This window comes from Heterocephalus glaber, unplaced genomic scaffold (assembly GCF_053883595.1).
Source record: "Heterocephalus glaber isolate CG9 unplaced genomic scaffold, H.glaber_assembly_v1.0 deba00001531, whole genome shotgun sequence".
NCBI lineage: Eukaryota > Metazoa > Chordata > Mammalia > Rodentia > Bathyergidae > Heterocephalus > Heterocephalus glaber.
Window position 1 is genome coordinate 4392211 of NW_028258329.1, and position 26642 is coordinate 4418852.

The 26642-nt window shown below is 46.5% G+C and overlaps 1 protein-coding gene across 4 annotated transcripts in view; it reads left to right on the forward strand.

The window, feature by feature from the left end:
• Positions 1–26642, forward strand: part of Apba2 (amyloid beta precursor protein binding family A member 2) — a 238898-nt gene that overhangs the window by 185987 nt on the left and 26269 nt on the right. For all 4 annotated transcript variants that reach the window (XM_004852660.3, XM_004852661.3, XM_087188278.1 and 1 more), the window contains exons 4-5: positions 10544–10624; positions 11632–11668. In XM_004852660.3, the coding sequence (XP_004852717.1) occupies positions 10544–10624; positions 11632–11668 (118 nt within the window). The remainder of the gene's footprint in view (positions 1–10543; positions 10625–11631; positions 11669–26642) is intronic.

The following is a 26642-nucleotide window of genomic DNA, read 5'->3' on the forward strand; positions in this document are numbered from 1 at the left end:
TCACAGCCAGTGCTAATCAGTTACTAAAAAAGACATGGGGCTATGGTAATAGGGGCTGAACACGAATACCTACCAGTCCTGTGTCAGATAATGTCATGGACAGTGCCGGGAAAGTACGCAACTCAGACACATCGAGAAAAGACGTTGTGTGAGGTGGAATGGTGCCCACTGGAGAAGAGAATGGCTTCCAAAACCTGCCAAATCCAGCTGATTCCACCATCTACTTTCACAGAAGAGAAACTGGTCTTTTTCTGAGACCAAGCCAAAGCCTGAACAGTTGGAGCTTAAGGATGTTCAGAACTAGGATTGCAGAAGTTCATTGTCCAGCTCCTCTTGTTTCAGTAGCTATCAGTTCAGGGATGCTTCTGGTCCTGCTGCCTTTAAGAAACATTCACAGAGCCTAGACGTGCGCTGTCCTTGGTGCTGACACACTGCAGCATCTGTGTCAAGGTGGTTGGCTCTGGCTGCAGTGCGCTGTGCAGGTCAGGGAGCCTGGATGTGCACTGTGAGGCCACGGTTCCATGGGAGTAGCTCAAGGCAAGAGGTCTCCTTGGGCAGGCGTTGCTGTCTGGGGTGTCGTTAGCCATTCACCCTCCTCTCCCCTGGGTTAGCCTTCCTCTCCTTTGGCGAAGCAGCCTTTGGAACCAGCTGAGAGACATCTGTTTGGGACCTTTGTGCTGAGTGAAGTCTGTTGAGTTTGCCCAGTGTGTAGTCCTGTGCAGACGTGCACACCCAGCCTCTTCTGCAGGTGGGCTTGGACTGGGACCCTGGTCTAGACCAGGTCTTTTAGCTGCCTCAGGATTCCTTGGGTCATCCTTTCTTTCTTTTCTAGTGCTTGAAAAATAGAAGCTCTTCCTTGCTGTGTTTGGTTACTGTTGCCTTTATTTATTTCTTTATTCATTCATTCAGCTGTTCACCCATTCGTTTATTCATTGGGCCTCAAGCATGGAAAAGACAGCATGCTTACCTTGTCCAGAATTTTCAGTGTTAATTTTCAAGAAAAGAGAGATTGGCCATTTGCAAGTGCTCAAAACCCACTCCAGAAACAAGAACAAAGGCAGATCTGGCTCTTCTTGCTACAGCATTGTGTTTGCAAATTATGGGAGATGTAAGGAGAAATTCCTCCCCAAGGGTTCTCTTGCTTAATATCTCATTAATATTTAGTCATTATTTCAGTCAAGCTCCAAGAAGAATGAAATAGAAAGAATCAACTGGAGAGATTTGATCACCTAAAGTATGGGCAGTTTGGCCCATCTGCTGAGATCATGAACTGGTAGTTTTTTCAGAGATTTGTGCCACAGTCAGAGTAGGTGATACAGTACACAAGAAAAGGCTTTTTTTCCCATACAACAAAAATATTCAGGCTTAAAGGGAAAGAAATCCTGACACTTGCAACAAAAAGCATGAACCTTGAACATTATGTTGAATGAAATAAGTCAGACACAGGACAAATAAATTTGAATCCACTCAGGCTCAGCTTAGAGTTGTCAAATTCACAGAGATGGGAAATAGAATGACAGTTGCTGGGGCTGGGGAGGAATGTGGGGTTTTCATGTTGAAGGGGAAGAGAGTTTCAGTTTTGCAGAGTGAAAAGAGTTCTGGAAATGAATGGGGGTGATGGTCACATGACATACTCAGTACCACTCAGCTGTTCACTTAAGAATGATTAAGATGGTAAACTTTAGGTTATGTTTATTTACTACCATAAAATAAATACATAAAAGACTTTTAGTCCTTAACTGACTTGAGCCAATTTGGATCATCTAAAACTAGGTTGGGCCAGTCTGAACAAGTGTGAGCAATATCACACAAACAAAACCACTCTGGGCCAACCTAAAATACTTTGATGGAGCCACAGGGTGGGGATGAGCCAACCATAGCCACTTGGGCCCCTGGACACCAGTGTGTGCAGTTCTGCGACAGTGGGACCCCAAACCTGGGAAGTTTCCAGAAAATATTTAGGGCTAAGATGAGTCATGAGAAGCGTAGCTGTGTCCTGGTAGGGTGGGAGGGAAGAGCCTTATTTTCACTGCTTCTAGGTCTTTTTCAGCACGGGACATGATTCCACCTAGGCAAGCACGTAAGGGACAAAAGATTATTAAAACTCTTGGAGCTTTTTGTATAAATCTCATAGGAAACTGGCTTCTGGTAAAGTGGTGGAGTCAGACCTTGATAATGTCATTAAAATAAACATACACAGATGCTCCTTGAGTTACGATGGGGTTACGATGGGGTTGAACTCACAATCATAAACTGAAAGTATTATAAGTCAAAAATGCATTTCATACTCCTAAAATACTGAACATTACAGCTTAGCAATATGGTCTAGTGCAGAATATTGGTTTTTCCCTTCTTGTTGCAGATTGGGACTTGTGGTCCAGCACCACAAGCACCACAAGAGATGATTGGATCACCTACCCTGCAGCCCAGGAAAAGATCCAAATTCAAAATTCAAAGTACAGTTTCTACTGAATGCCTATGACTTTTGCACCATCATAAGTAAAAAAAAAAAAAAAAAATCAAAACTCCAACCATTGTTAACTGAGGACCCTCTGTATTGTTAAATCTACCATTAGAGTAACAGCTAGCTCTACTCTTTTCTCCATTTTCTGACGTTTGAGAGAAGAAGATATTGTGCTTTATATATTCATAAAAGTTGAACAGAGAGGTTTAGTAGAAGCTAACAGGATCATTCCCTCTCTCTCTCTCTCTCTCTCTCTCTCTCTCTCTCTCTCTATATATATATATATATATATATATATATTATCTGGTGAAATTTGTTTCTCAAATTCTGAATCACAGGATTTTTACTGTGTGCAGCCTTAGGCAGTTCCTCAGAACCTAAACTCATTTATTATTTAGGACTAATCCTGCTGACTGAAACCAAGGGCTCCTTTTCCTATTAGGAGGACACAGATCTGGTATTGCAAGTCCATGCTAGGCATGACGGCCTGCATCGACAAGTAGAAGTTAAATGCGAAAATGCCCCATGGAAATTGAAGTCTAATATTGACCTAGTATTGGGCGTTTACTTTCCTTTTGACTTGGGCACCTTTGCTTCATTCCTTTTTCAGATGGCAGGCGAGTTTTCTCAGAATGTGTACAGGGCTCAAGGCTAAATGTGGGGCACCTGAGGAATTCAGGAGATGTCCCAGGTCAGGCCCCCCGGAGGACACAGGCTCGAGCTGCCTGTAAAGCCAAGCAATTGCTTCTCTGCCCCACAGGATGCTGTCACAAAACTCTGAGCACACAGAGTTTCTTACCATTTGAGCAGCAGGCTGGAAAGATTGTGGGTGTTTGGAGCAATGATTAGAAGCAAGGGCAGAAGCAGCCATGCTGGCCACCAAACCATTTCAAAAAGAGTTGGGGACATTTCTTACTTGGGGATTTATCAGAACCAAACAGGAAATTCCTTTGTTCTGCAGCACTCTTGGGGCTCTACTCCCAGCCTCTCTTAAAGTTGTAGTAATACACATGCAGCATAACATTTGCCAATATGACTATTTTAAAGTGAACAGTTCAGAAGCGTTTAATACAGTGTTGTACAACTACTGCCACTATCTATGTCCATAACTTTCTCATCTTCCCCAGAAGAGAACCTTATCTACTAAGCAGTCACTCCCCATTCTTCCCTCCCCTCAGGGCCCTGGCAGTGACAGATCTATTTTCTCTGCCAATGGATTTGCAGAGAAATTCCAGCTATTTCATATAAACGGAATCATATCACACATAATGTTTTGTGTCTGGCTTTACTGCTTAGCATAACGCTTCCAGGGGATTCCAGGGTTGATCCATGTTGCAGCATGTGTCGGCACTTTATTCCTTTCTAGGAGGGCTGAATACTATCCCATGGGATGGATATACTATGCTGTGTTCATCCACTCATCGTCATCTTCGTCATGTTCATTGCTTGGACAAAATACCTGACTCGTGCACCTTAAAGGAGGAGACATTTATTTTGCCTCACATTTTTAGTACATAGTTGGCTGGTTCCAGGCAGGAAGGCAGGAGGAAAGGATGCAGTAAAGGAAAAGCAGCTGACTTCATGGTGGTCAGAAAGCAGAGGGAGAAGAGAAGAGCTGCGAGGGAGATGCATATTTCCAGGTCACGCCCAGTGACTCATCTCTTCCCACCATTCCCCGCCTCCCAACAGTAAGGTAGTTTTAGTGCCCTCATGGTTTAATCACCTTCCAAACCCTGCCTAGAGAGTGCCTGAGCTCTCGGGTGACAGCTAGATATAAACAATATCCATTGACGGATATTTGGGTTCTTGCTACCTTTGACTAATGTGGCCGGTAGTGCTGGGAGCACACACGTGCCAGTTTTTGTGCAGACACTTGTTTTTAGCTTATTTGGGTATATAGCTAGCAGTGGAATGGCTGGGTCGTATAATCAGTCAGTGTTTACTGTTTTACATTTCCATTCCCACAAACAATGCTTGAAGAAGCTGGTTAGTCTAAATTGAAAAAGAAATATATTTAGTAACCCTGATATCTTGATGAGCTGGCTCTACCTCGGCTCCTCGTGCCTGACCTTGCAAGGGTGGCATTTGTTCATATGCATAGTTGCTTATACACTGTCTTGTGCCATGGAGGGCTTAAGGCTGGGAGCAGCACTGAATTCTGTCCACATTTGGTCAGGGCCCTGTTGCAGGCACCTCCCTGTTCTCCAGAATATATGCCCTGCATGGTGCAGGACATACAACATGTGTGAGTTTGGAACAGGCTGCCTCGGAGAGGTGCTTGATGAAGGGTCAAAATGCAGACAAGTTTAGAAAAATGGGATTCTGCTCCAAAATGCTGGGCTCGGCATACCCATCCACCATCTGTCCTTCATGAGGTTATGTGAGCAGACAGTGAAATAGAAAGTGGCAAACATGTCCAGGTGGCCTGGTGGTCAGTAGTGGAGGGGAGATTTCAGCAGCCAGGCACAGGAAACAAAACCCACCTAAGTGGAGTCAGCAGCCTATCAGTCCCCCTGACAGCTGCTGGATTTAGCAAATAATGATATAGGATGCCTCGTTAAATGAAGATTTCAGATGGGTTTAGAGTTTGGGCTTTACAATACTAAAAGAATTCTACAGCTGCATAGAGATGATAGTTGCAAACATTGCAAATCTATTTAATACTACTGAAATGTACACTTAAAAATAGTTAAGAAGGTATTGACACATGCATGTCCTATTTATTTCACTTAAGAGGATGGCCTCGATATGCATCCCTTTAGCTATAAATGACTCTAGTTTCTCGTTCTTTACGGCTGAGTAGTACTCCATTTTATAAAAATTTCTCTAGTGTGAGAAACTGAAAGTGTAAATAAGGGTTAAAATGATTAAAATGAATAATTGATCATTTGAAATAGGCAAAAAATGTCCAAAGAGGTAGGGGTAAAGGGAGGGGAAGGGGAAAAGAAAAGAGGGAAAGGAAAAACTATGAGAAAAGAAAAAAATGGAAAAAAAATAGTTAAAAGGGCCTGGGGTGTAGCTCAGAGGTAGAGTGCTTGCCTGGCATGTGCAAGGCCCTAGGGTGGATCCCCAGCACTGCAAAATAAATAAATAAATAAATAAATAAATAAATAAATAAATAAATAAATAAAAATAAATAGAAGAAGAAGAAATTGTTGTTGTTAAAAGGGTAAAATTTATGCTATGTATAATAAATTTGTATTTCAGATAGAATAGTTTTTCGTATACGTGTGCTCGATGAAAGACCTGATATGGGGTATGGGGGACCCCCATCCTGTTCACATGTCTGCCTAAAGATTTCAGAGGACAGACCGGCTGACCGGCTGGTGTCCCTCATGTGTCCTGTCACAAGACTCTTAAGCTACAGATCTGCTTTGAAATGATGAGCACCCCCATGGGAGTAACTAGTCTAAGAATAAATACTTTACCCAAGCTCCGCTTTTCCTCCAGATAAATATCACAGCAGTGACCTGAATTGTAAGAGGAATGAAAGAAAAAGAACAATATCGCACTTTTTCTGAGCCATGTATGTGTCAGGAGGCAGATTCAAGGACTTTTGAGAAAGACCCCTACACTCTGAGATGGATCTTCAGCGTGACACTGGTGGGTTCCGGTCTGGATTTTTCTTCACTCCAAGCTATCATGGGGCAGTGGGTCCCAGCATCCCCTCCCAAGAAGTCTTTGTTGAAATATCAAATGAATAGGTATCTTAGTTACTTTCTCGTTGCTGAGACACAGTACTCAACACCCACAACTGTAAGGAGGGGGATGTTACTGTGGCTCACAGTTTGTGGAGGTTTCAGTCCATAGTCAGTTGGCTCCATGGCAGGGTGGCAGGCACAGGAGAATACCTCGTGGCATGGTGGTGGGAAGCAGAGAGATGGAGGGAGGAGCAGGAGGTATGTGCACCCTTCCAGGCCCTGCCCCGGTGACCACCTCCTCTGACCAGGCTCTGCCTCTCAAGTCACACTTAGCTATAAACTCGCCAGTGGGCTAATCCACTGCTGAGCATCACACCCCAGAATTCAATCAGCTATGAGCACAGGAGGCTTTGGGGGGACATCAAGATATAAACCCTGATGGTAGGGATGACCACCTCTTTTGAAAACAGAAACTAGGAAGTGATTCTCGGAGAAGCCTGTCACGGAACTGGGCCACTCACAGACCCTGAGATATCTCTGTTTAAGGAGAAGGTGTGGCAGTCCCATGGGGAGACTCACTTGCCTGACTTCGAGCTGATGTTCTCTGTCCCTAACTTGAGCTCTGAATGTGCTTGTCATTCAGGAGAATGCTCAGAAACCTTCTGCTTTTCTTACAGATGGCGCAGGCTGAGTGGGTGTGCAGTGGTTTGCTGCTAGTTCATCTAATGCAATGTAGGTTATATTGCTGTTTTCAGTTTAATAAGGCAGACAAATCAGAATTGACACATTAAAAATTCCAAGCATTTGTTTACACCAACTGGAGTCAAGATATTTATTAGAACGATTTATTCACATTAGTATTTTTTATTAAAGGCATTTATCTCTGCCCCAACAGCTGTCCCCAGGTCCCCAGCTTTTTATGACTAGTCCATGCCAGGCTGCACATGAATTTTCTGTCCTGAGAGCTCCACAGTGGAGGTTCCCCTCCCCAGGAGTATATTTTATTTCACTCATTCACCTGCTGTGCTTTGGGTGGGTGGCTAAGGCAGGTTTCAGCTGCTGGCATTGGCAATCCCCATGGTGGGTACTTACTGGGGGGGGAGGGACCCTGGCCAGCATCTAATTTTGAGATGTGGCTGGTTACTGTATCTGGGGGAGGGCACAAGAAGATTTAAATAACATCTTCGTTTAAGATTTGGGGAGTCCCTAGCCCACGTGGGCCTCAATCTGTGTGAATTTCAGATGCTACCAGCCCCCCGTTCCCATCCCCCGAAATGAAAATCAGAGCACCAGATGGGCTCTCCGGAGGAGAAACCTCACAAGCCCACCCTCCTGCCTCTTGAAATCCATCCTGGCTGTTTATCATGAGATGCAGTTGTCATGGTGATAAGCAGAGCCCCCTGGGGAGGGAGTCAAGGTTGGAGGATAGAGTCATACCTAAGGCAACCTTGTGTCACTCACAGACACCCTATAGTGTGGTCCCACACCCAGGAGTCTCGTGGGCTGGGCATGGGGGTGCTGATGTCCAGCCAGTGACCCTTGGTTGAGCCAGGAGCCCTGATCTGAAGTTGCACAAAGGCACTATTGACTCCACTGGCCCTAACTCCATGGGAGCCCAGCTTCCTGTTGCCTTCCCACGCCTTTATCTGGTGCAAAGTCTGTGGCCCTCCCTCTGCCTAAAGTATTAGACCCCACCCCCAGCTGTAACATTTGCAGAATGGGTGTTGATAACTTTGGTTTCACTGGTTGGTTGGTAGATTTGGGGGTTTTCTTGGAGATGAGCAGTGCTCCCAGTAAGGCAGAGCAAGGCTTCAGGAGATGAAGTCCATGTGGGCAACTCGCTCTGTTGGAAAGTTCCAGATAAGAGGGTAAATACCGACATCCTCTGAGTACCCTGAGAAAAGCAAGAGTGTACCACAGAGCTAGCTGGGCCATGCCCCCAGTTAGACTTCTGCTGAAGGAGGTGTGAAGCTCCTTGGGGTGAAGCTGCCCAGTGGCATCCTTTGGGAGCTTTGGCCTGGGGTACTTTGAGGTGGGGGGAACCCTTGGAGAGAGTGGTCCTCAGGCAGGTCATCCCCAAAGGAAGGGGCTCTGTCCATCTGGCCTGGCTAACACGATGTGTGTTTCAGTGGAGGTTCCACTTGCACACAGCCCTCCTACAGATGATGGTGGGTTCTCTTCCTGGGACGGGGGCTTTGAAGGGCACAGGAGGTTCCCAGCAGCCCCAGACAAGCTGGAGCCCAGCCTTAGGCTATACCAGGACAGCACGGCAAGGGCAGCGCCCACCTGTGTGGTCCGGCTGGGCCATCCCCCATGAGTTTGTGTTGAAATTTAACCCTCTCTGTGTGATATTAAGAGGGTGGAAACTTAATCTAACCATAGTGTTCACAAGTGTCTCAGATTAAATAAACTCATCAGGGTGGAGCCTCCACAAATGGATACCAGTGGCTTTAGAAGAAGAGGCAGAGTGCCCAAAGAGACACACAAGCCTGCTCTTTGCGATGCCCTGCACTGTCTTAAAACTGCCAGCAAGAAGGCTATGGCCCCATGCAGGCTCTTTCACCTGCAGATCTTTGATCCAAAGTAAACCTCTTGTCTTTAAAACTTCCCAGTCTGTGATAGTGTGCTGTCAGCAACAGGAAGAGACTCCTACAGGTTCCTAGCAGAGGGATGGAGGAGGCAGGAGGAAGCAGACAACCGACCTCCTTGGGTCAGCTGTGTCCCTGATACCCTTCAGTTTCAGGAAGGGTAGGATGTGGGAGGGTCACCCCCTTCTGCTCCCCTGTCCTTAAAGGCCGGCCCCACTTCCCTTTCTGAGCCACCCTCTTCCACTCCACTCCCTCTGAAACCCAGTGGTGCCTGTGGTCATGGAGGGGACACTTAGTTCGGAATCCTTCTGCCTGCTTGGTATGTGACATGTCTGTTCCCATCGGTACCAGAAAGGTGGGCTCAGTTCTTTAACTTTTCTCTAAACCACAAGAGGGATGGAATTCCATCAAGGAACATGACAGCAGTCTAGGATGGGGTGCATTTTGCTGTGTCCTGTCAGCACTGTGAGAAGCTGGCAGATAGCTACAATGCTGGAAGGCTCAGTTTTCTCGCCTCCAGAGCAAGAGTGGAAATAGCCATCTCCTAGGTGAAAGGCTCTTATACACCCTAAAGCACCATGTAACTTAGTATCACTGTGTCACTGTTGCTGTCATCGTATTAAGACTGCTTGCTAGTTTATTTCCAGACATCCTGGGACTGGGGCAGTGGTATGGATCTTGCTTCTATCCTCTGGGTGGTATAAGGAATTACAGAGTGAAAATGTACTCAGGCCTTAGATTTTGTTAATTGAAGGAAAGAAAATTATGGTTTAGGCTGGGGATTTAGCTCAGTGGCACCCCTCCTCTCTTGAAAGTGCAAGGTCCTGAGTTCGATCCCTGGTACGCTCACATACACACACACACACACACACACACACACACACACACAAATTATGGTTTGATATCTTTTTTGAAGAGAAGACTTATAACATGTTACCTGGGACATTTTATTTCTGTAATAGTCGACTGACTAATTTGCATTTATTCTCATCCAAAACATTAGGGGTTTAAAAAATATTATTTGAACCCTTGGAACTGTTGCTAGGAATGTACAGTGGGAAATTGCATGGAGTATCCTCAGAAAATTAAAAATACATTTATGACATGATTTGGTGATTCTGCTTGTGAGTATGTATCCAAAAGAATTGAAAGCAACATCTCAAAAAATATTTTTGTACACCAGTGTTCATAGCAATATTATTTGTGATATCCAAGAGGTGTCCATCAGTGGATGAATGGATAAACAAAATGTGGTGCATACATGTGGTGAAACACTATTCAGCCTTAACAAGGAAGAAAATTCTGGTGCTTGTTATAACAAGGATGAGTCTTGGAGACATTATGCAAAATGAAATAGGCCAGTCCCAAAAGGATAAATCCTATGTGATTCTACTTCTACGTACTCAGAGTAGTCAAATCATAGAGCCAGAGAGTGGTGGTTGCTAGAGATGGGTGAAGAGGGAAGTGTGGCATTGTTTCATGGGTACAGAGTCTCAACTTTGTAAGGCAAAAGGCGTGGTGGTGATAGTCACACAGCAATGGTAATGCGCGTTATGCCATTTGACGGTGCCCTTGAAAATGGTTCAAGTAGTGAATTTTATGTTACATGTACATGTACTTTATTATAACTAAAGATAATAATAAATAATAAAATTTAAAAGTGATTTAGAAACAGTCTTGGAGTACAATATTAACTGCATAACAATTTGATTAAATATATATGCACGAATACAGACACACATGCATTGCATGCATGTTATAAATTGAATCCCATCAAATGTTTAGGTTTTGTATCCTTGACTCACTTCTCTAATATACAAAAACACAATCTTTAACTTCTTGTTTTCCAGGTTTGCAATGGCTTGGAGCAGCCCAGGAAGCAGCAGCGTTCAGATCTTAATGGACCCATTGACAATAACAACATCTCCGAGGTAATTTTTTCCAAGGATGCAAGTTCTAGGCCAGGTCCCTCTTGAGGGAGTTGCCTGCTCCTGTGTGGTCAGACCACTCTCCACAAAGTTCATATCCCACCCAGTACCTGGAGAGATGGAGTCCAGGGCAGGTGGACTTGGGCATCACTGTTGGAGGAGGGGAAGGTTCCCTGGCCTGGGAGGAAGGAGGTACAGGCCTATCCTTGTGATTCACAGCCACACTGTGGTGTGTTTGTGTGCTATTGATGGTGCACATGTGTGGGAGGGGTCATCGGTCTCTTTGATTGGGCAGAAAATTCTCTGCACCACTGTTCCGTAACGGTGTTGTAACCTGAATTTCTCAACAATGGCACCATTAATGTTTAGGGTTAGATAATTGTTTGGAGGGCTATCCTGGGGACTGTGGAATATTTTATTATCATCCTTGCCCTTTGGCCCCTAGAGTCTACCCTTAGTTATAACAACCAGAAATGTCTCCAGACATTGACAAATGTCCCCTTTGGGACAAAAATCATCCCAGTTGATAACTACTGTCCTAAACCAACAACATGGTTTTAACAAACAATTCCATATAAATTAGCACTGCTGTGATGGAGATTATTAAAGTGAAGATGGAAGCATGCATTCTCACCTCTAAAATAGGAGTGTAAATATCCTCTTTCTGGGTAACATGTTTTAGATAACATAGTCCAGCTTTAATGAAATAACTATGGCTTTAAAAGACAAGCCCAGGAAGTTCTCAAGTTGGAGAACCATTTGGTCGAATGGTCTCTGGGTACCTTTCTAGCCATGACTTTAATAACCTGAGGGTGACTGAGGTGTAGTCGGTGGGCTTTTGGGCCCTTCCGAAGCATCTTGCTGCCTGCGTGAGACTGGCTAGGTATATGTTCTTGGGAACACCAGCCAGTCATAGATTTAGGCTTTTACCATGATGGTCCACATCTTAGCGTAGTTCTTATGGGCCACCTGTTGCAACTAGTGTTTCACTTTTTCCTATTTCCTAACAGACAAAGAAGGTGGCATCATTTCCAAGTTTTGTGGCTGGTAAGTGACTGAATTTTCTCTCTTAGGGGCAGTTGCGTTGTATGCCAAGCCAAATGGTGCCTTTATTAGTGATTTTCTCCTAAAGAGCTTGTTCAGAAGCATGCTTTCCAGCAAGGTGCTTGGGCATTTGGTTTTCTAAGTGGTGCATAAGCCCACTGAGAGGGGAGGGAAGGTCCAGCCTATTTGCCTGCTCTGATGCAAGGAGTAGAAGACCATTCATTTAATTACACCCTTGCTAATTGCTTCACAGATGACACTGATGCCTGCATTAATAGATTGAAATGTGTCTGCATAAGCAGCTAATTATGATCTAATGCTTTTGATCAGGGTGGGTATAATGGCATCCGAATTCAGGCTGTCGCTGTTTTTTTTTTTTAGACCCTTTACCCTCCCATCTTTTTGGAGGAGGTTAACACTGCATAAAACAGACTGCTCTGTGCTGTGTTACTTTTGGGTGTGTGGGGCTCACCTGCTTGGATGCTCACAGAGCTGACATTGTGTGGTCTGCAGGGCCGCTGTAGGTGCCCCTGTGGGTTGCTTCCAGCGGTCCAACATCACAGCAAAGAGCCTGTTAAGTGAGCTCTTTCTCTGTGCCAGGAGGATGCCTCTTCCTGGCCCTGCTAATGTGTTATAATAAACAATGTGAATTATATTAATTCTTTCAATAAGCTGGTAATTAATTCTTATGAATATTTATGGGAACAAAGTAAGTCGGCCTTCAAAAATAAATGACTTTAAACCTTTCCCACTCTGCTTTTCATTTTTAGTGAAGAATGCAAGCCAGGGAAACTATAACTTCCAAATTCCCTTGTAAGGGATTAGTTTTCAACCAGGCTCAACCAGTTCCAATTGGTTCAAAATGAAGCAACTGGTTCAAACCAATTTTTACTGTTCTAACTGGTCCGATGTTGCTCAAATCAGGTAAAAATTGGTTTTGGATTCTCAGAATGAATACTTACAATCCAAACAAACTTGATTCCATTTTGACAATGCAGATAGGGTCATTGGGTTTTACCTGGCAGTTTACATGTGGGTTTGAGGTATATTTTTGCTGGTTCAGACATCAGATTATGATGACTCTAGCTCAACTGACTCGTAGTTTCCCAGGACCTCATGACTGGCAGGAAGAAACCACATACTCCCATGTTGCTTACGGCAGGGTATGGTTGGGTTCCTGATCCATAGGAGAGCATTTCCTAAGCAGTGCACCTCCCACCTTTTTCTGCAGAGGTCCGGAGCCAGGGTGGTTTGTAACAGTCACACTGCTCCAGTGAGACAAGGTCTCGTGAACCTAAGAAGGTCACTTGTCATGGAATCATGGAATCATATAGAAAGAACCCTTCATACTGTGTGGGGAGGGAGTGATTTGGACATAAAACTCTCCAGGCTCTTAAGCAAATCTCATATCTGCAAGAGAGGAGGTAGAGAGGAATATGAAAACAGCACCAGTCTCTGAAATGCTTCTGTCTCTTCCTTCTAACATCCCAGAAGATCCACTTCTCTGAACCACTTTAGACTGTTCCAAACCAGATGGAGACAAGACTGGGAGCCTGAAACCAATTCAGAGTTGTTCCTATAGAAGAGAAATCCTTTGACTGTTCTGAAATACAGAGGCCTTCAGCAAAAGCACATCCCTTTATATTAGATAATTTATATTCAGTGAAGCCTCCATTGACCAAAATCCTATTCAGCAATAGGAAGAGATCACCATAAGGATCACAAAAATCCCTAGAGTATAACGAATATGAAAGAACCATACGTTTATCAGTGAGGTATGCATTTGGGTACAAGCATCTAAATAGCCTCCTAACATTATTAGCATGTATCCATATGGTAGTACATGCCTAACATAAAGAGGTCTAGAGGTGAGTGGCTACTCATTCAATGGCTCTGTGATGTCAGGGTCACCATGTTTGCTTCTATTGACCTCATTCTCAGGCTTGTCACCTCATTGTCAAATAATATCTGAATAGCTCCATCCATCACTTCCTGTTCCACGTAGGAAGAGGAGAGGATGTTAAAGGTCTAAGCCAGATGTGTTGTCTCTCCATTTATACCAAGAAAGTGAAGCTTTTCTGTAAATGGACTAAGTGAATCATTTGCACGAGCCCTTCCGCTAACTGTTCTGTCCTGTCCCCAGGTAAGCTGAGAGGTAGTATGTCAACTATGTCACCACCCAGCACCGTTTAGGATGCAGACGACTTTGACTGGTGGACTGTGACTGGATGAGAAAATCATAACCCTTGGGTGTGACAGAGCTTTGGGTAACTTAGGGCGTGTCCCTTGGAGGGGGCCTGAAAGCTACACCCAGAGAGAGCCCATAAGAGATGCATTGGTTCCTGGGAACACAAAGCTCTGAAACTATTTGTAGTGAGTGTTTTGTACGCTCACAGCTGAGCCATCCAGGGATCCAGGGAGACTAGCTGAGTGGACACTTCACGGGCTTCTGCATGGGTTCCCATGGAAAAGACCAGTGGCCAACTGGCTTCAGCCTCATTCCTGCTGACTAAATGGCCCCATATCTAGCAGTCCTAAGGAATTTGGTTGGGTACTAAAAGACCTTGGCGACCTCTCCCACACACTTCTCCTTTCCCCTTATGGGCCCAAGCTGCGTCACATGACCACCCCTGAACTGCAGTGTTGACTGGAGAATTGAGTATTTGCCTTTCTGTGGAGGCAGGAAGAAGGTCGAGATTGAGTATGGAGGACTGAGCCCTCGGTGTGCACTGCAGCACCCAGCTAGCAGGGGGCATGTTACCTTCCAGGAGCCGCTCAGCGCTGTGTCTGAGCATCAGAAGAACTGAGAAAAGCCCAGGAGGCCGTAGCGGAGAAGAGACTTTCCACCTCATCCGTGTCTGAGCAGTCACCCTGGAGGGCAGCTTTCCTGGGGTATTAGGGAGGGACGGCCTATGCCCTCAAGCTCCTGCCTCATTTCAGATCAGTTAGGATAAGAAAAGCCACAGCAACAATTAAAATGATAGCATCTCTGTCTTGCCATGTATCAGGGCTTAGTGTGTGCTGGACCCTGTACTGTCTACTGTGTGTCTAGATCTAGTCACTGATCAACCACCACTTGAGGACAGGGTGCTTTCTGTCCATTTTATAGGGTAGAAACTGTTAGTCAGGTTCCCATGCTTTGATAAAATACCTGAGAAAAACAACCGAAAGGAGGAAAGACTTATCTTAGCTCATGGTTTCAAAGGTTTCAGTGCATGGTCAGCTGGCTCTTGCCTGTAGCTAGGTAGAAACATCATGGTGGAAGGTTGTGGCCGAGGAAATCTGCTCACCTCAAGGCAGCCAGGAAGCAGAGAGAGGAAAAGGGAGAGGGGGAGGGAAAGGGGAGATGGAGGGGGAGGGGGAGGAAGAGAGAGGGGGCCAGGGACTAGATACAGTCCCAAGGGTCCCTTCCCCGTGACCCAGTCCCCTCATCCAGGCCCCATGTCCTAACTGTCCATCAAATTATGAACCCAGCAATGGATGAATCCACTGATAAAGGCAGAGCCCTCGAGATTCAGTCACCTCCCAGAAGCCCCACCTCTGAACACAGGAGCTTTGGGGAACACTCTAGATCCGAACTCTGATATTGTGGCACAGTGTGGTAAAGTAACTTATCTGATGTCCCATAGCAGATGAAGGTGAGGGCCTAGAATTGGACCTGGGTCTGGGTACTTGACATTAGCCTTTCGCTGAGGTGACCGAGCCTCCCAGCAGTGAAGACATCTGCTGGTAGAGCACGTGGTTAGCATGTGTGAGGCCCGGGTTCAATCTCCAACAACAATAATAAGAATGATAGGTAAATCCTATCAAATGTTGGGGGCCAGGCATGATTTCAGTGTTTTATCTATTTTAACTCATTGATTACTCTAGTGACAGTAAGAGCCAGGCACTGTTACAGATGAGGAAACTGAGGCTCAGCAACGGTGAGTTGTTGGCTTGTGATCACCAGGTGGTGAGTGGCAGAGCAGGATTGGAACCCCAGCTGGAGTCTCAGCTCCTCACCCGACACTGCATGGCCTGAGCACCCCAGCCTGCAGTGAGCCACAGGGGAGATAACCCCCCTCAGTTCCCAGAGTTGGAGGAGAGCCGTCATGCGTCAGAGTCCTGGTCCCTCCTGCCCAGAGGCACAGCCTTCTCTTACCAGAGGCATCTGCAGCAAGAGCTCTCCACAATCGCTGTTTGTGGGATACGCTCGGTGCCTGGCAGCCTTCCAAGACCAGGAAGGCTCATGCTGCAGAGGAAGCCTCCTTGTGAAAGTGCTCATTGCACATGGGAGTTACAGCCTCACCATGAGGAGGAATCCTGAAGAAGGGAGGGATGACAGCAGCTTTAGCACATCCCTGCTGTGAGCGATTGTGGCTGGGGCAGCATCGGTCTAAGGAGGCAGAGAGCTGCCGCCCTGAATAAGTATATGTGAAAGTCTCTGAAGTTAGACTCCTGCTTGTCAAAAGTCCTGGTTATAAAAAGAAAGAAGCCAGTACTGGTCCGACTTTGTTCCTAATGGGACCCAACAGTGGCAGCTTTAGTACAAAATAGCAAAGACCAATAGCTCATATTCTGTTTTTCCCACTTTGTGCTCCTCCCAATCTAACATCCAAAATTCATGGGAGATATTCTGGTCCCACCACCCTGTTCACACCTCTAGGCTTGTGTCAGCAGGGTGCTGGCCTCAAGCATCGGGCCCTGGGGTCCTCAATCTGTAGTGTGTTGACTTCCCATGCTGTATGCCGCCACGTGGAAGAATAGGGACCCCAGTCCCTGGGACTTCTGGGCCTGGGGCTGAGCTTGCTCCTCACCCCTTCCTTCTCTCAGGGTCCTCACAGGGATGAAGCCATCTTGTTGATTTTGTGCAGTGGACACTCAGGGCTGGAGACATAGTTTGCTGTTAAACTGAGCTACTGGGGCAGGTGTGTTCAGGCAAGATGCCAAGTTGAAGGCATGTTGCACCTCCTCCTCTTCAGCTGTGAGGGGTCAGGGCTCCTGAGCTGGCCTGGGTCTCAGATGCTGTTGGCAGGAGGACCAGAGGGGCATAAAGTTTCCGCGGGGGGATAATGAAAAGCAAAATGACTTTCCTTTTTTTACAAACAGAATATTTTTCCTCTGGTACTCTTTGCAGTCATCATGGGTAAGGATTAAATGTGTCATAAAATACAAACTTTAAAAAAAAATACAAACTTTTATTCATTAGTAGAGGTTTGAAAATACTTTTAAAAATAGTGTTTGGATTGGGCCAAGAACACAGAGGTAAAAATGAGCTCCACCCTGGAAATCCCCATGGAGCGTACCCCTTTTCGGCCAGCACATGACAGAAAATTCTCACTTCAGACTCTAGTTTTTTGCTGCAGTGGAAGCCACTGTGAAATTGCTTGTGAATCCTTCTTGAAATTTCCTGGACATGTACCAGCCTACGAGACTCCTTTCTTAAAATTGATATTGTACTGGCTACGTGAGTCTGCACTTTGCTCTTTCATTTCTTGGTGGATTTTGGAGGCAGCAGTAGGTTTGCCTGAGTATTTAAGTGGCAGCACAAGATCTGTGAAATAGTGTGTGAATCAGCCAGTGTGATCCGCTGTTGAGTGGTTGCCAGTCAGCACAACAAGGAGCAGCCTTTCAGATATACCTTTGTTTTCAGCTGTGTTCTTTATAGAAGGAGTTCCTGGACAGAGCAGAGTTGCAGAGGAGTAACGTGCTAGCTTTGATGGACATGGTCAGAGTGCCTTTCCAAGAGGGGACAGAGAATGCTGCTCCTGGTTGTGCCTCGCAGAGCTAGGATCCGTAGTCACTACACTGTGCTGTTCTGCTGTCTGGTCTTAGCCCTAGGCTGATGGATATAAAGGGGTATGTTGTTGGCTTCTTGTTCATATCTTCCATGAGGAGTGAGGTGATATAAACCGTCTGTGTTTCTTTCTTGAGCCTTCCCTTATGAATCCCAGGTTAGCTTTCTGTTGCTGTGACAGAATGCTAGAGATAATCTACTTCTAAGGAGGAAAAGGTTTATTTTGGTTCATGGTTTCAGAAGTTTCAGTCCATGGTATATTGGCCCCATCTCTTTGGGCCTGTGGCAAGGCAGTATATCATAGCAGGAAGCATGTGGTGGAGTAGAGCTGCTCACCTCACTGAGGCCTGGAAGCAAAGAGAGACATGGGAAGGGACCAGGACCCCAGTATCTCCTTCAGGGCCTGCCCCCAATGACTGAACTTCCTCCCACTAGGCCCTGCCTCCTCAAGGTTCCACCACCTTCAACAATGCCAACAGCAGGGACCAAGTCTTTAATTCATGAGCCTTTGGGGAAAACTTCACATTCAAACTATAACATGTCCTTTGCCCATTCTTCTACTGAATTTTCACTTGGCTTTATTGGGATATAACTGGTAACTAAACATTGTGTAACTTTTTAGAAAATGATGTAGTATTTACATATAACCTACACACACCCTCTCATATACATTAAATCACCTCTAGATGACTTATAACACCTTACACAATGTTGATGCTGGGTAAGAACTTGTTATACTGTATTGTTTAGGAAATAAGGGCATGAAAAAGGTCTGTACTCATTCAGTACAGATGCAATTTTTGAAAAAATATTTCAGTCCAAGTTGGTTGAATCTGAAATCATGGAACCCAGGAATATGGAGAGCAGTAAACAGTAGTCACCACGCTGTATATTAGCGCCACAGAACTTATTCATGTAATAATTGACAATTTGTACATTTTGACCAACATTTCCCCACTTCCTTCACCCACACTCAGACTCTGGCAACTGGTGGTGGTATTTCTTACGCATTATTTTTATGTGTAAAGGAAATAAGCTCTTCGATTTATATTGCAAAAGTTCTTTCCAGGTTACTGTTGTCTTTATCTTGTATCATACATTTTTTTACTTTGCTGAGCATTTATGGAGTATTTTTTATATCAGTCTTCTTCCTTTGAGGTTACTGAACTTTTGACATTAGCATGACCTTGGCACTCTTAAGATTTCTTTTTAAATAAAGTTTTCTTCCAGAAATTTTATGGTGTCATTTTAAAATTAAATGTTTGATTTACATTTTGGTGTATGGATGCGGAAAGAGTTGCGTTTTGAGCATTTCCAAAACTATGTGGTGCACCTTGCCCTGTCTGGTTTGGGAGGCTGCCTTTTTCATCTTTGTCTAGATCGTTTCTAGATGGATTGTGGGGATTGTCTCTTCAGGCTCCAGACCCTGGCTGCTTTATTTACTGGGGATTTATGGTGCATTTTATTACCTGGTAGAACTTGTCTCTGCCTTTGTCATCACCATTGCTTTTCACATTTCCCCTGGATAATTCTGCAGGTCTGTTTTTCCTAGAATCTTTCAGATCAGCTTGTTTAGTTACACACTAAAAATTCCCATGGGCATCTTTATTTAGCATGAATTAAATTTATCTAGTTAGAGGGAAAATGTCACCTTGATAGTATAGAATCTTCCTAGCCAAAAAGGGTTTATCTTTCCATTTGTTCAAGTCTATTTCCTTCATCCATAAACTTTATTCACAGAAATCCCACACATATCTTTTTTCATCAATTCCTTGATGTTTTATCTTTTTTACTGTTATTAAAAATGTTATTGCTTATTTTTTCTAACTTGTTGCATCTGTAGGTACAAAGAAACCTATTTTTATGTTATTAAATTTGAAAGCATTGACTTAATGAATTCTCTCATTTCTTTTCAAACTAGATATTTAGCTGTTTTCTTATTTTTTTTTCCTGGTGTACACCATACCATCTGCAAATTAGAATGAGTCTTGCTATTTCTTGTCTTATTTTCTGTTACTTTTTCCTCTTGTCTAATTAGGGAGAACAGAAGCAGCAATGTTATATAACCATGAGATATGCCCACTACTGAAATATAGCATCATTTTGAAATATCTATCATTTTATTTTTTGTTAAAAATTTTTAAATCATATACAAAAGTAGAAAGTAGTATACCCTCCACCAATCAAAGTCGCCAGTATTAACCCACTCATGGCCAATGGTGTTTAACCTACCTTCCCACTCTCTCCAGATTTTTCTAAAGCAAGCCTCAGACCTCATATCATATCCTTTTTAAATATTTTAATTATGTATCTCCAAAATATAAGAATTTTTTTCAAAAAAAAGCCAATACCATTATCACAAATAAAATAAAATTATCCATCATTTCCTTATATTATTAAATACTTGTTTAGTGCTTCCATTTCCCCAGTTTACAGTGTGCTTGTTCCAGTGGAGATCCAAATCAAGTCCATACACTGAGATTGGTTAATACATCTTGTCATTCTCTTATGGCTCTTATTTTATAGATACTCCACCCATCTCTCTGTTTTCCTTTTTAACAACTGTTTTGTTGATATTATTGTGGAAGAATCTACATCATTTATTCTATAGTTCCCTGTAATCTGGATTTTGCTCATTGCATCCTCATGGTATTGTTTAACATGTTCCTCTCTCTTTTGTGTCTATCAAAATGGCATTTAAATATATATATATATATATATATATATATATAGTGATTGTTTAAAGTATAGCATATTCAGTTTGATTGGAAGAACATGTCCTAGATAAGTGATTTTTCATCAGGAGGTACATGATTTCTGATTGTCTTTCTTTTGGTGATATTAGTGGCAATTAATGTTCATTGTGTAGATCCACTAACTCCATTTTCCCTTCATTGATGAGCTGGACTTCTGTAGAGAGAAATTCATCAAGTATTTGGTTATCCTGAATATAGTTCACATAAAAAAGCAGTTTCAGTTAATTTTTAAATCATTAATTTCTCTAACAACCCCTAAAGACAACCAGTAAGGGTTTTATACGCTGTCCCCAGGAGCTCTCAGGTTGAAATGCACTAGTGTGTTTTAGTGTGTTGCATCGCCATGCTTCCTGCTTCTTTGCTGTGTCATCATTGTCCTGTGCAAGGCTTCATAGGTTGGTTGCTGAGTTCTATTAACCTGGCCCCAGTAGTGTTAGTTTTGCTTTCTGGTTTTACTAGATACTCTGGGATCATCTTAAATATTTCTTGCCCCAGGACTAGAAGCAGTCAGTTCTTCTTCCCAGGAGTCCTTTGAAATAATATTTAGAGATTGTAATCTTGGCACTGTGAGTGCTCATTTCTGATGATTTGGTCAGAGGTCACTACATAGCTATGTGTGGTAGGCAGTGTCTAAAATGGTGCCCTGTGATCCCCATCTCCTGGTATTTGTGTCGTGACTTAATTCCCTTCCCTTGAGAGTGGGCTGGACCTGTTGGCTCCTCTCTAGTGAGTAGAACCTGGCAGAAGGGATAGGATATAAATCTCAGAGTTAGGTTACAGAAAGACGAGGGCTTCCATCTGGCTCTCCTTTTCTTCCTCTCTCTTGGTGTTCTCTCTAAGGACCCTCATGGTTGAGTTGCTTGGTTGAGAGGACTAAGTGGCACGGGACACGTGTCTCTGGACAGCAGCCTCTTGAGTGCACTTGGAAGTGGGCCCTTCCTGAGTCAGGCCTTGCGGTGGCTCCGGCCTCGGCCACCCTGGTTGCAGGCTTGTGACACCCTGAGCCGGAGACACCCAGCTGAGCTGCACACAGATCCCTGATCCACAGAAACTGTGAGCTAATAAGTGTTCGTTGTTTTAAGCTGCTAAATTTTGGGGTCATTTGTTATAAGCAACAATGTACTCTTTTTAAAAGATAAACTACATCGTGATTCATACTGATACGTCCGGACCGACGATAGACTCCTTACATTTATACTTTTTTCCTCCTGTGCCCCAGATCCTCATTCTCAAGGACACCACCATGATTATGCACTTGTTTTATTCTGCTAATCACTGCAGCCTCCAAACAACAACAGCGTCAACACCGCCAAGGACACATGGCTATTTATTTGGATTTACTTTTGTCTTTAGAGTGGAGCCCGCAAGGGATGTATGATCAAATGGCTGTGCCTTACAATATTGTGGAATTTTTTCCCTTTTGTGATTATGTCATCCATGGATGCACAGATTCACTTGTTTCACTTTTTCTTTCAAGTTTTAGAATTTGCTTTGTTGTTGAATTCTATTCTGTAATTATATAAAATACTTGCAGGGTTCCAAAGTCATATATACAACACAGGCTATATGCAATGGTATCCAGTTTCTTCCCCTACTTGTTTCCTTCTTGCCTCATTTATTGCTTCTCTCCATAGATAACCATTTTTACATTTGACATATTTTTTTCTGATTTTTAAATTTTTGTATAAGCTTTAAAAAAATGTTCTTAACTGATACATAAAAACAAGGCTGCGTATATCAAAGGGATGCCATATGATGTTTTGGTACACATATGCAATGTGTAATGTTTAACAGTCTGTGTATTATTATCGTCAGCATATCTACCCCTTTCTTAGGTCAAAGGTGTTGAATTTTGACCTTTGCGCCATCTTGCTTTGCTTACTTAACCCTAAATTGGGGAGATTGTACCTAAACGCAGTGCTGCGCCCGGTGGTATACAGAGGCTGTTCTGTAGAACTCCACTGTTCAGTGGATGTTTCCTCTTCAGGAATAGCTGGGTGGTCTCCAGGTTTTTGTTTTTACAAATAGTGCTACAGCAACAGCCTAGGCCTTTTCCCATTTTTGCTAATTTTTAAATTCATTATGCTTCTTCTGGGACGTCATTCTCCCACATGCAAGTTTATGTTTAACATCTGTCTCCAGCAAATCCAGGCGACTCTGAACTTGGCTTTGACCTTCCTTCCCACTCTGTCTTGGGTTCTCTTCCTCTCAGCAGCCATGACCCGGTGCTCTTCACTGGGTCCTGCCGTGCTAAACTGTGGCACTCCGGGCCCTTTCCTTCAGTGGCAGCCCAGCCATGTGGCGAATGTCCCACAGGCCTGATTTTACAGACAGCCTGTCTTTCCTACCAACCTCACAGGATCACTTTGGGAGGGGCTTCTCAAAGGCACAGGCCACTGCAGTAAAGCAGCATCCAGCTGGCTTGGAGGAGGAGGCACTGGAGGCAATGGAGCCTTCCCAGGGCTTGAGTCCACACCCTGGCTCTGCGGTGGAAGGTCCAGTGTGGGACCCAGTTACGCGACTAATAATCACCACCTCCTGCCTCCTCTCCCCGTGTGAGACCCTCTTCCCAGAGGCTGGGGTCCTCTGCTGACTGGGCTGTCTGCCCAGTGTGTGGGCTCAGTGCCCCCCATTTGTGGCATCCGAGCTGCACTGTGACCCTCACTCCATCTGATGTCTTCTCTCCTGGGTCTGCCACGCTCCCTCCACTGGCTGCCGAGCCCTTCTGTGGCCCTGCACTTGGGCACATTGCCAATCTACCGTCTCTTCCGAGCCAGGCTTGGGGATGGGCTGCCCATGGCCCGCGTCTCCTGCCTCCTCTGTGCATTGGCTGGCTCCTGGCCTGCTGTCCTTGGGATCTGCTCAAAGTCACTGCTGGCTTCCCTGTCACAATCCCCAATACATGAGGGCTCCTTGCCGGTGGCTGGCACCAGCATGGGTCCAGATGGGATGCTCCTGCCCCTTCCCTTCTTGGCATCTGTGGAGCTGGCTCCTGGGCCCTCCCCTTGATGCCTCAACCATGTCCGCTGCTTCCCTTGGCACCTCTGTGTGTCTACTGACCCCTCAGGCAGCTGCCTGGAGCTCCCCTTGGAAGATGCCCTGGCTCCACATGAAATTCGCCTGGAATCACCACCCCAGGTTTGTGTGCCTACCCGGCCCCTTCAGGGAGCAGCAGTGCCTTCCGTCCAGACCTCCTCATTCTCACGTCCTACCTGGTCCGACTCCCAGGCCTCCTGAGTGCATCCCAGCCTGGCCCCATTTCTCCCCTCCATCCCCACCTTGGTTCAGGCTGCCATCCTCACTCTTGCTTGGACCACTGCAGTAGCCCTCAGTGGCTCTCTGTTCTTCTCTGCTGTTTGCCTCTGGGCACCCACCCCTAAGTCCTAAAGGACAGTGTTTAGGCCACTTCCCTGGTTGAGATTCTAGACTGACAGTCTTTGATATGGCTCCACATCCTTGCATGTGGCCAACACTTTCTCTACAGCCCTTCCTTGTTCCTCCTGCTGGCCCATCTCCAGTACCAGGAAACCTAGACATCTCATCCTTCTGAAGTATCATGCTCCTTGCCACCCCAGGACCTTTGCACCTGCTCTTGCAGCTGTCTGGAAAGCAAACAGTCTCCCTTCTTCTGCTTTATGGCTTGCTGGTTTTTTCTCATCCTTCAGACCACAGCTCAAAGAGCAGCTACCCTCAGATTCTTCATGAAGCCAGCCCCCCCACCCCCAACTTGTTGCTTCTTTTCTAGGGTGACCTAGCATCCCCAGGCCTTCCTGATGCATTTCTTGTCAGTGCGGGACTGGCATGTGCCTTTCCTTTCAGCCTGTGATTGCCACGTTTTCAGTCACGGAGCTCACAGGTCCTTACTTGTGGGCTCTGAAATGCTGAATACCTGCATTTCTGACACTGATCTTAGGCAAGACTTTCAGCCCCACTCGGATGTTGCTTATTTGTAAAACTGGGACAGTGACGTCTGGTTCGTGGATGGGACTCCGTGCTGCCACACAGAGGGCTGAGGCACGGAGCACCGGGCTACCCCGGGACTTCCTGTCTCACAGTGCCGCGCCTCGTGGGAGCGCCCCCGTGTGGTCATGCGCAGTTCTGCCCCGGAGTCATCCAGCCCCCATGGAGAGGGGAGAACCAGGCCGTGTCTCCGAGTGAACGAGACCGCCTGGGGCCGGGCTGGCGGGTGGGAACCCTCTGTGCGATGCCAGATCACCCTTCTCGGGGGTAGCTCCGTGAGACCCTGCCACTTCCCTGTCCGGGTTGCTGACGAGGGGCCACCAGGACCCGGGCTTCCTAAGGGGCCGTTTAGGCTGCAGCTTCTTCAGGCCGGGGAGGAACTGGTCCCTCTTAGCCCTGCGCTCCAGGCAGTCGGTGCCTGACACTGTGAGAAAGGCCCTCAGAGATGTTTCCCGAGGAGGAGAAATCCCCTCTGGGGAGGCAGGACTCCTCCAAGTCTTGATTCTTTTGTCATTCGTCTCCCTCTGGTGGTCTCAGGTGCACGGGCAGTGCAGGAGTTGAGCAAAGTAAGAGCAGTTTGCACCAAAATGTGCAGGCCCAGCTTCTCTGTGGAAAGGAAATGCTTGGCTTTGGCTTTGCAGTTCAGGACTGCAGTTGAGAAGTGCGGCTGGGGTCTGAAAAATGGCCTCGCCCCTGTGGTGACAGCCCTGCTGTCCTCTGCTGGTTTCCTTCCCACACAAGCAGGGGCCAGGCTGGCAGGCAGGAGGTCCTCTCACTGCCTCCTGCCCTGTTTCTTGTTGGCAGAGGGGGAAGGCAGGCACACCGACTCCCGGCAGAGTTGAGGCATCTGTCGGAGTTGCAGCAAAGACCTCGTCTGCTCCGGGGCCTCGTCCCAGGGAGTGGGCACTGCTGCAGGTGGACGCCGCTTACACACGGGCGTCTGGGCCCCCAGGCTGGCCCTGGTGGGGTGCAGCGCTCTCCAGTGGACGTGAGGCCTGTGTTCCATAAATCTCCTCGGAGACATGGGTTGAGCTAGAAGTGTGAACTTTAGCAAGGCGTGGAGAACTGACCAAGGTCGCCTAAGGAACTGGCAAGCGAGAGCTTGGAAGGCAGCAGCCTCCCAAGCGGAAGTTGAGTTCAAAAGGCAAGGCTTGCTGCATCCCACACCGTAGGAACCTGGCCCATGGGGTGCTGTGCAGCCCGTGAGGACACTGGCACCCCATCACCTTCCTGCAGAACACAGTGGCGCCATCTCCTGGCCAGTAATGGTCACCGTCTGGCCTCACTCTGGGGTGACATTGGCAAATGATGGTTGCAGCTGAACGATGCTTAGTGGGCAGCACAAGACCCGAGGGTAAGCGTGCACGAGGCAGTGAAAACTGGGGTGCTTCAGTCTGAAGCCCCGGGGGCAGGGGGCATGGTGGAGGCTGCTGCCTGTGATGTCCCTGTGGCCTCTGTTGGGGTGGCCTCTGTGTCCCCCAGCTGGTGCACCAGCAGTGCAAACCACGACTGCCTGTGGACAGATGGGCGCCGTCCCCATGAGCCCCTCACCCACTGGGCACAGCCAGCGCTGCCCAGCTGGCCAAGGACTTTGTCAGCATCAGAATAAGGGCCGTGCCCACGGGACAGGAGGAGCCAAACCTACCCTGCAGTGGAGTCCTATAGGGCAGCCCAGGCTTTCGTGCCCTTCCACAAGCCACAGTGTCCCGGGGTGACAGCTCCTGGCCCTCCAGGAGAAAGCAGGTAGTCCGTGCCTTTCGGAGGGCGTGGCCTTGGAGATTCCCGATGGCTTTGCTCCTAGGAGGCAGAGGCCTCCGGTCCTGTCCCGCCCACCTGGTGCCGTCCCCCCTGGCCACTGTCGCTGGGAAGATGTCCGTGACAATTGCATGACTTGGGGAGACCTGCTCTGAGGTTGGCCTGGTGCTCAGCAGGACCCATGTCTCAGCCTCTTAGTTCCTGATGCAGCCCGAGAGCAGACGCCCTGGCCCAGGATGAGTAGGTCCCGGAGGCGGGGTCCTGCAGAGTCGCAGGCTCGGAAGCCGAGGCCCCTCTCCAGGGTGGCTCTTTCCTCAGGAGCTTCTCCGTGAAGTGTGACCGCAGCGGGGTGCTGCCTCTCACTCCCTAGTGGGGGACGGAGAAGCTGGCTCCTAGAACAGGGCCACCTCCCTGCACCTGGCCTCCAGGCCGCCAGATGCCAGGATTGCCTCCGCCTGAGGTCGGTGCTGTCGTCAGACCTGACGGTGACCTCATGCTTTCTAGTCTGAGTGTGGGTTTGTAGTGATGACAGACACTCGATTACTTTAATAACCTAGAGCACTGCCCACCCCAAAGCTGAACTTCCTGCTCTGTGCCCAGAGAGCGCCACCTTGTGTCCGGAGGCCTGGCTGCCCTGGGGGCTCAGCGTCTCCATTCCCCCACTAGTGGCCGCACACTGTGGCCCAAGGCCCACTCACCTCCCCTGTCATCACGCCCACCTCCTGCTGCC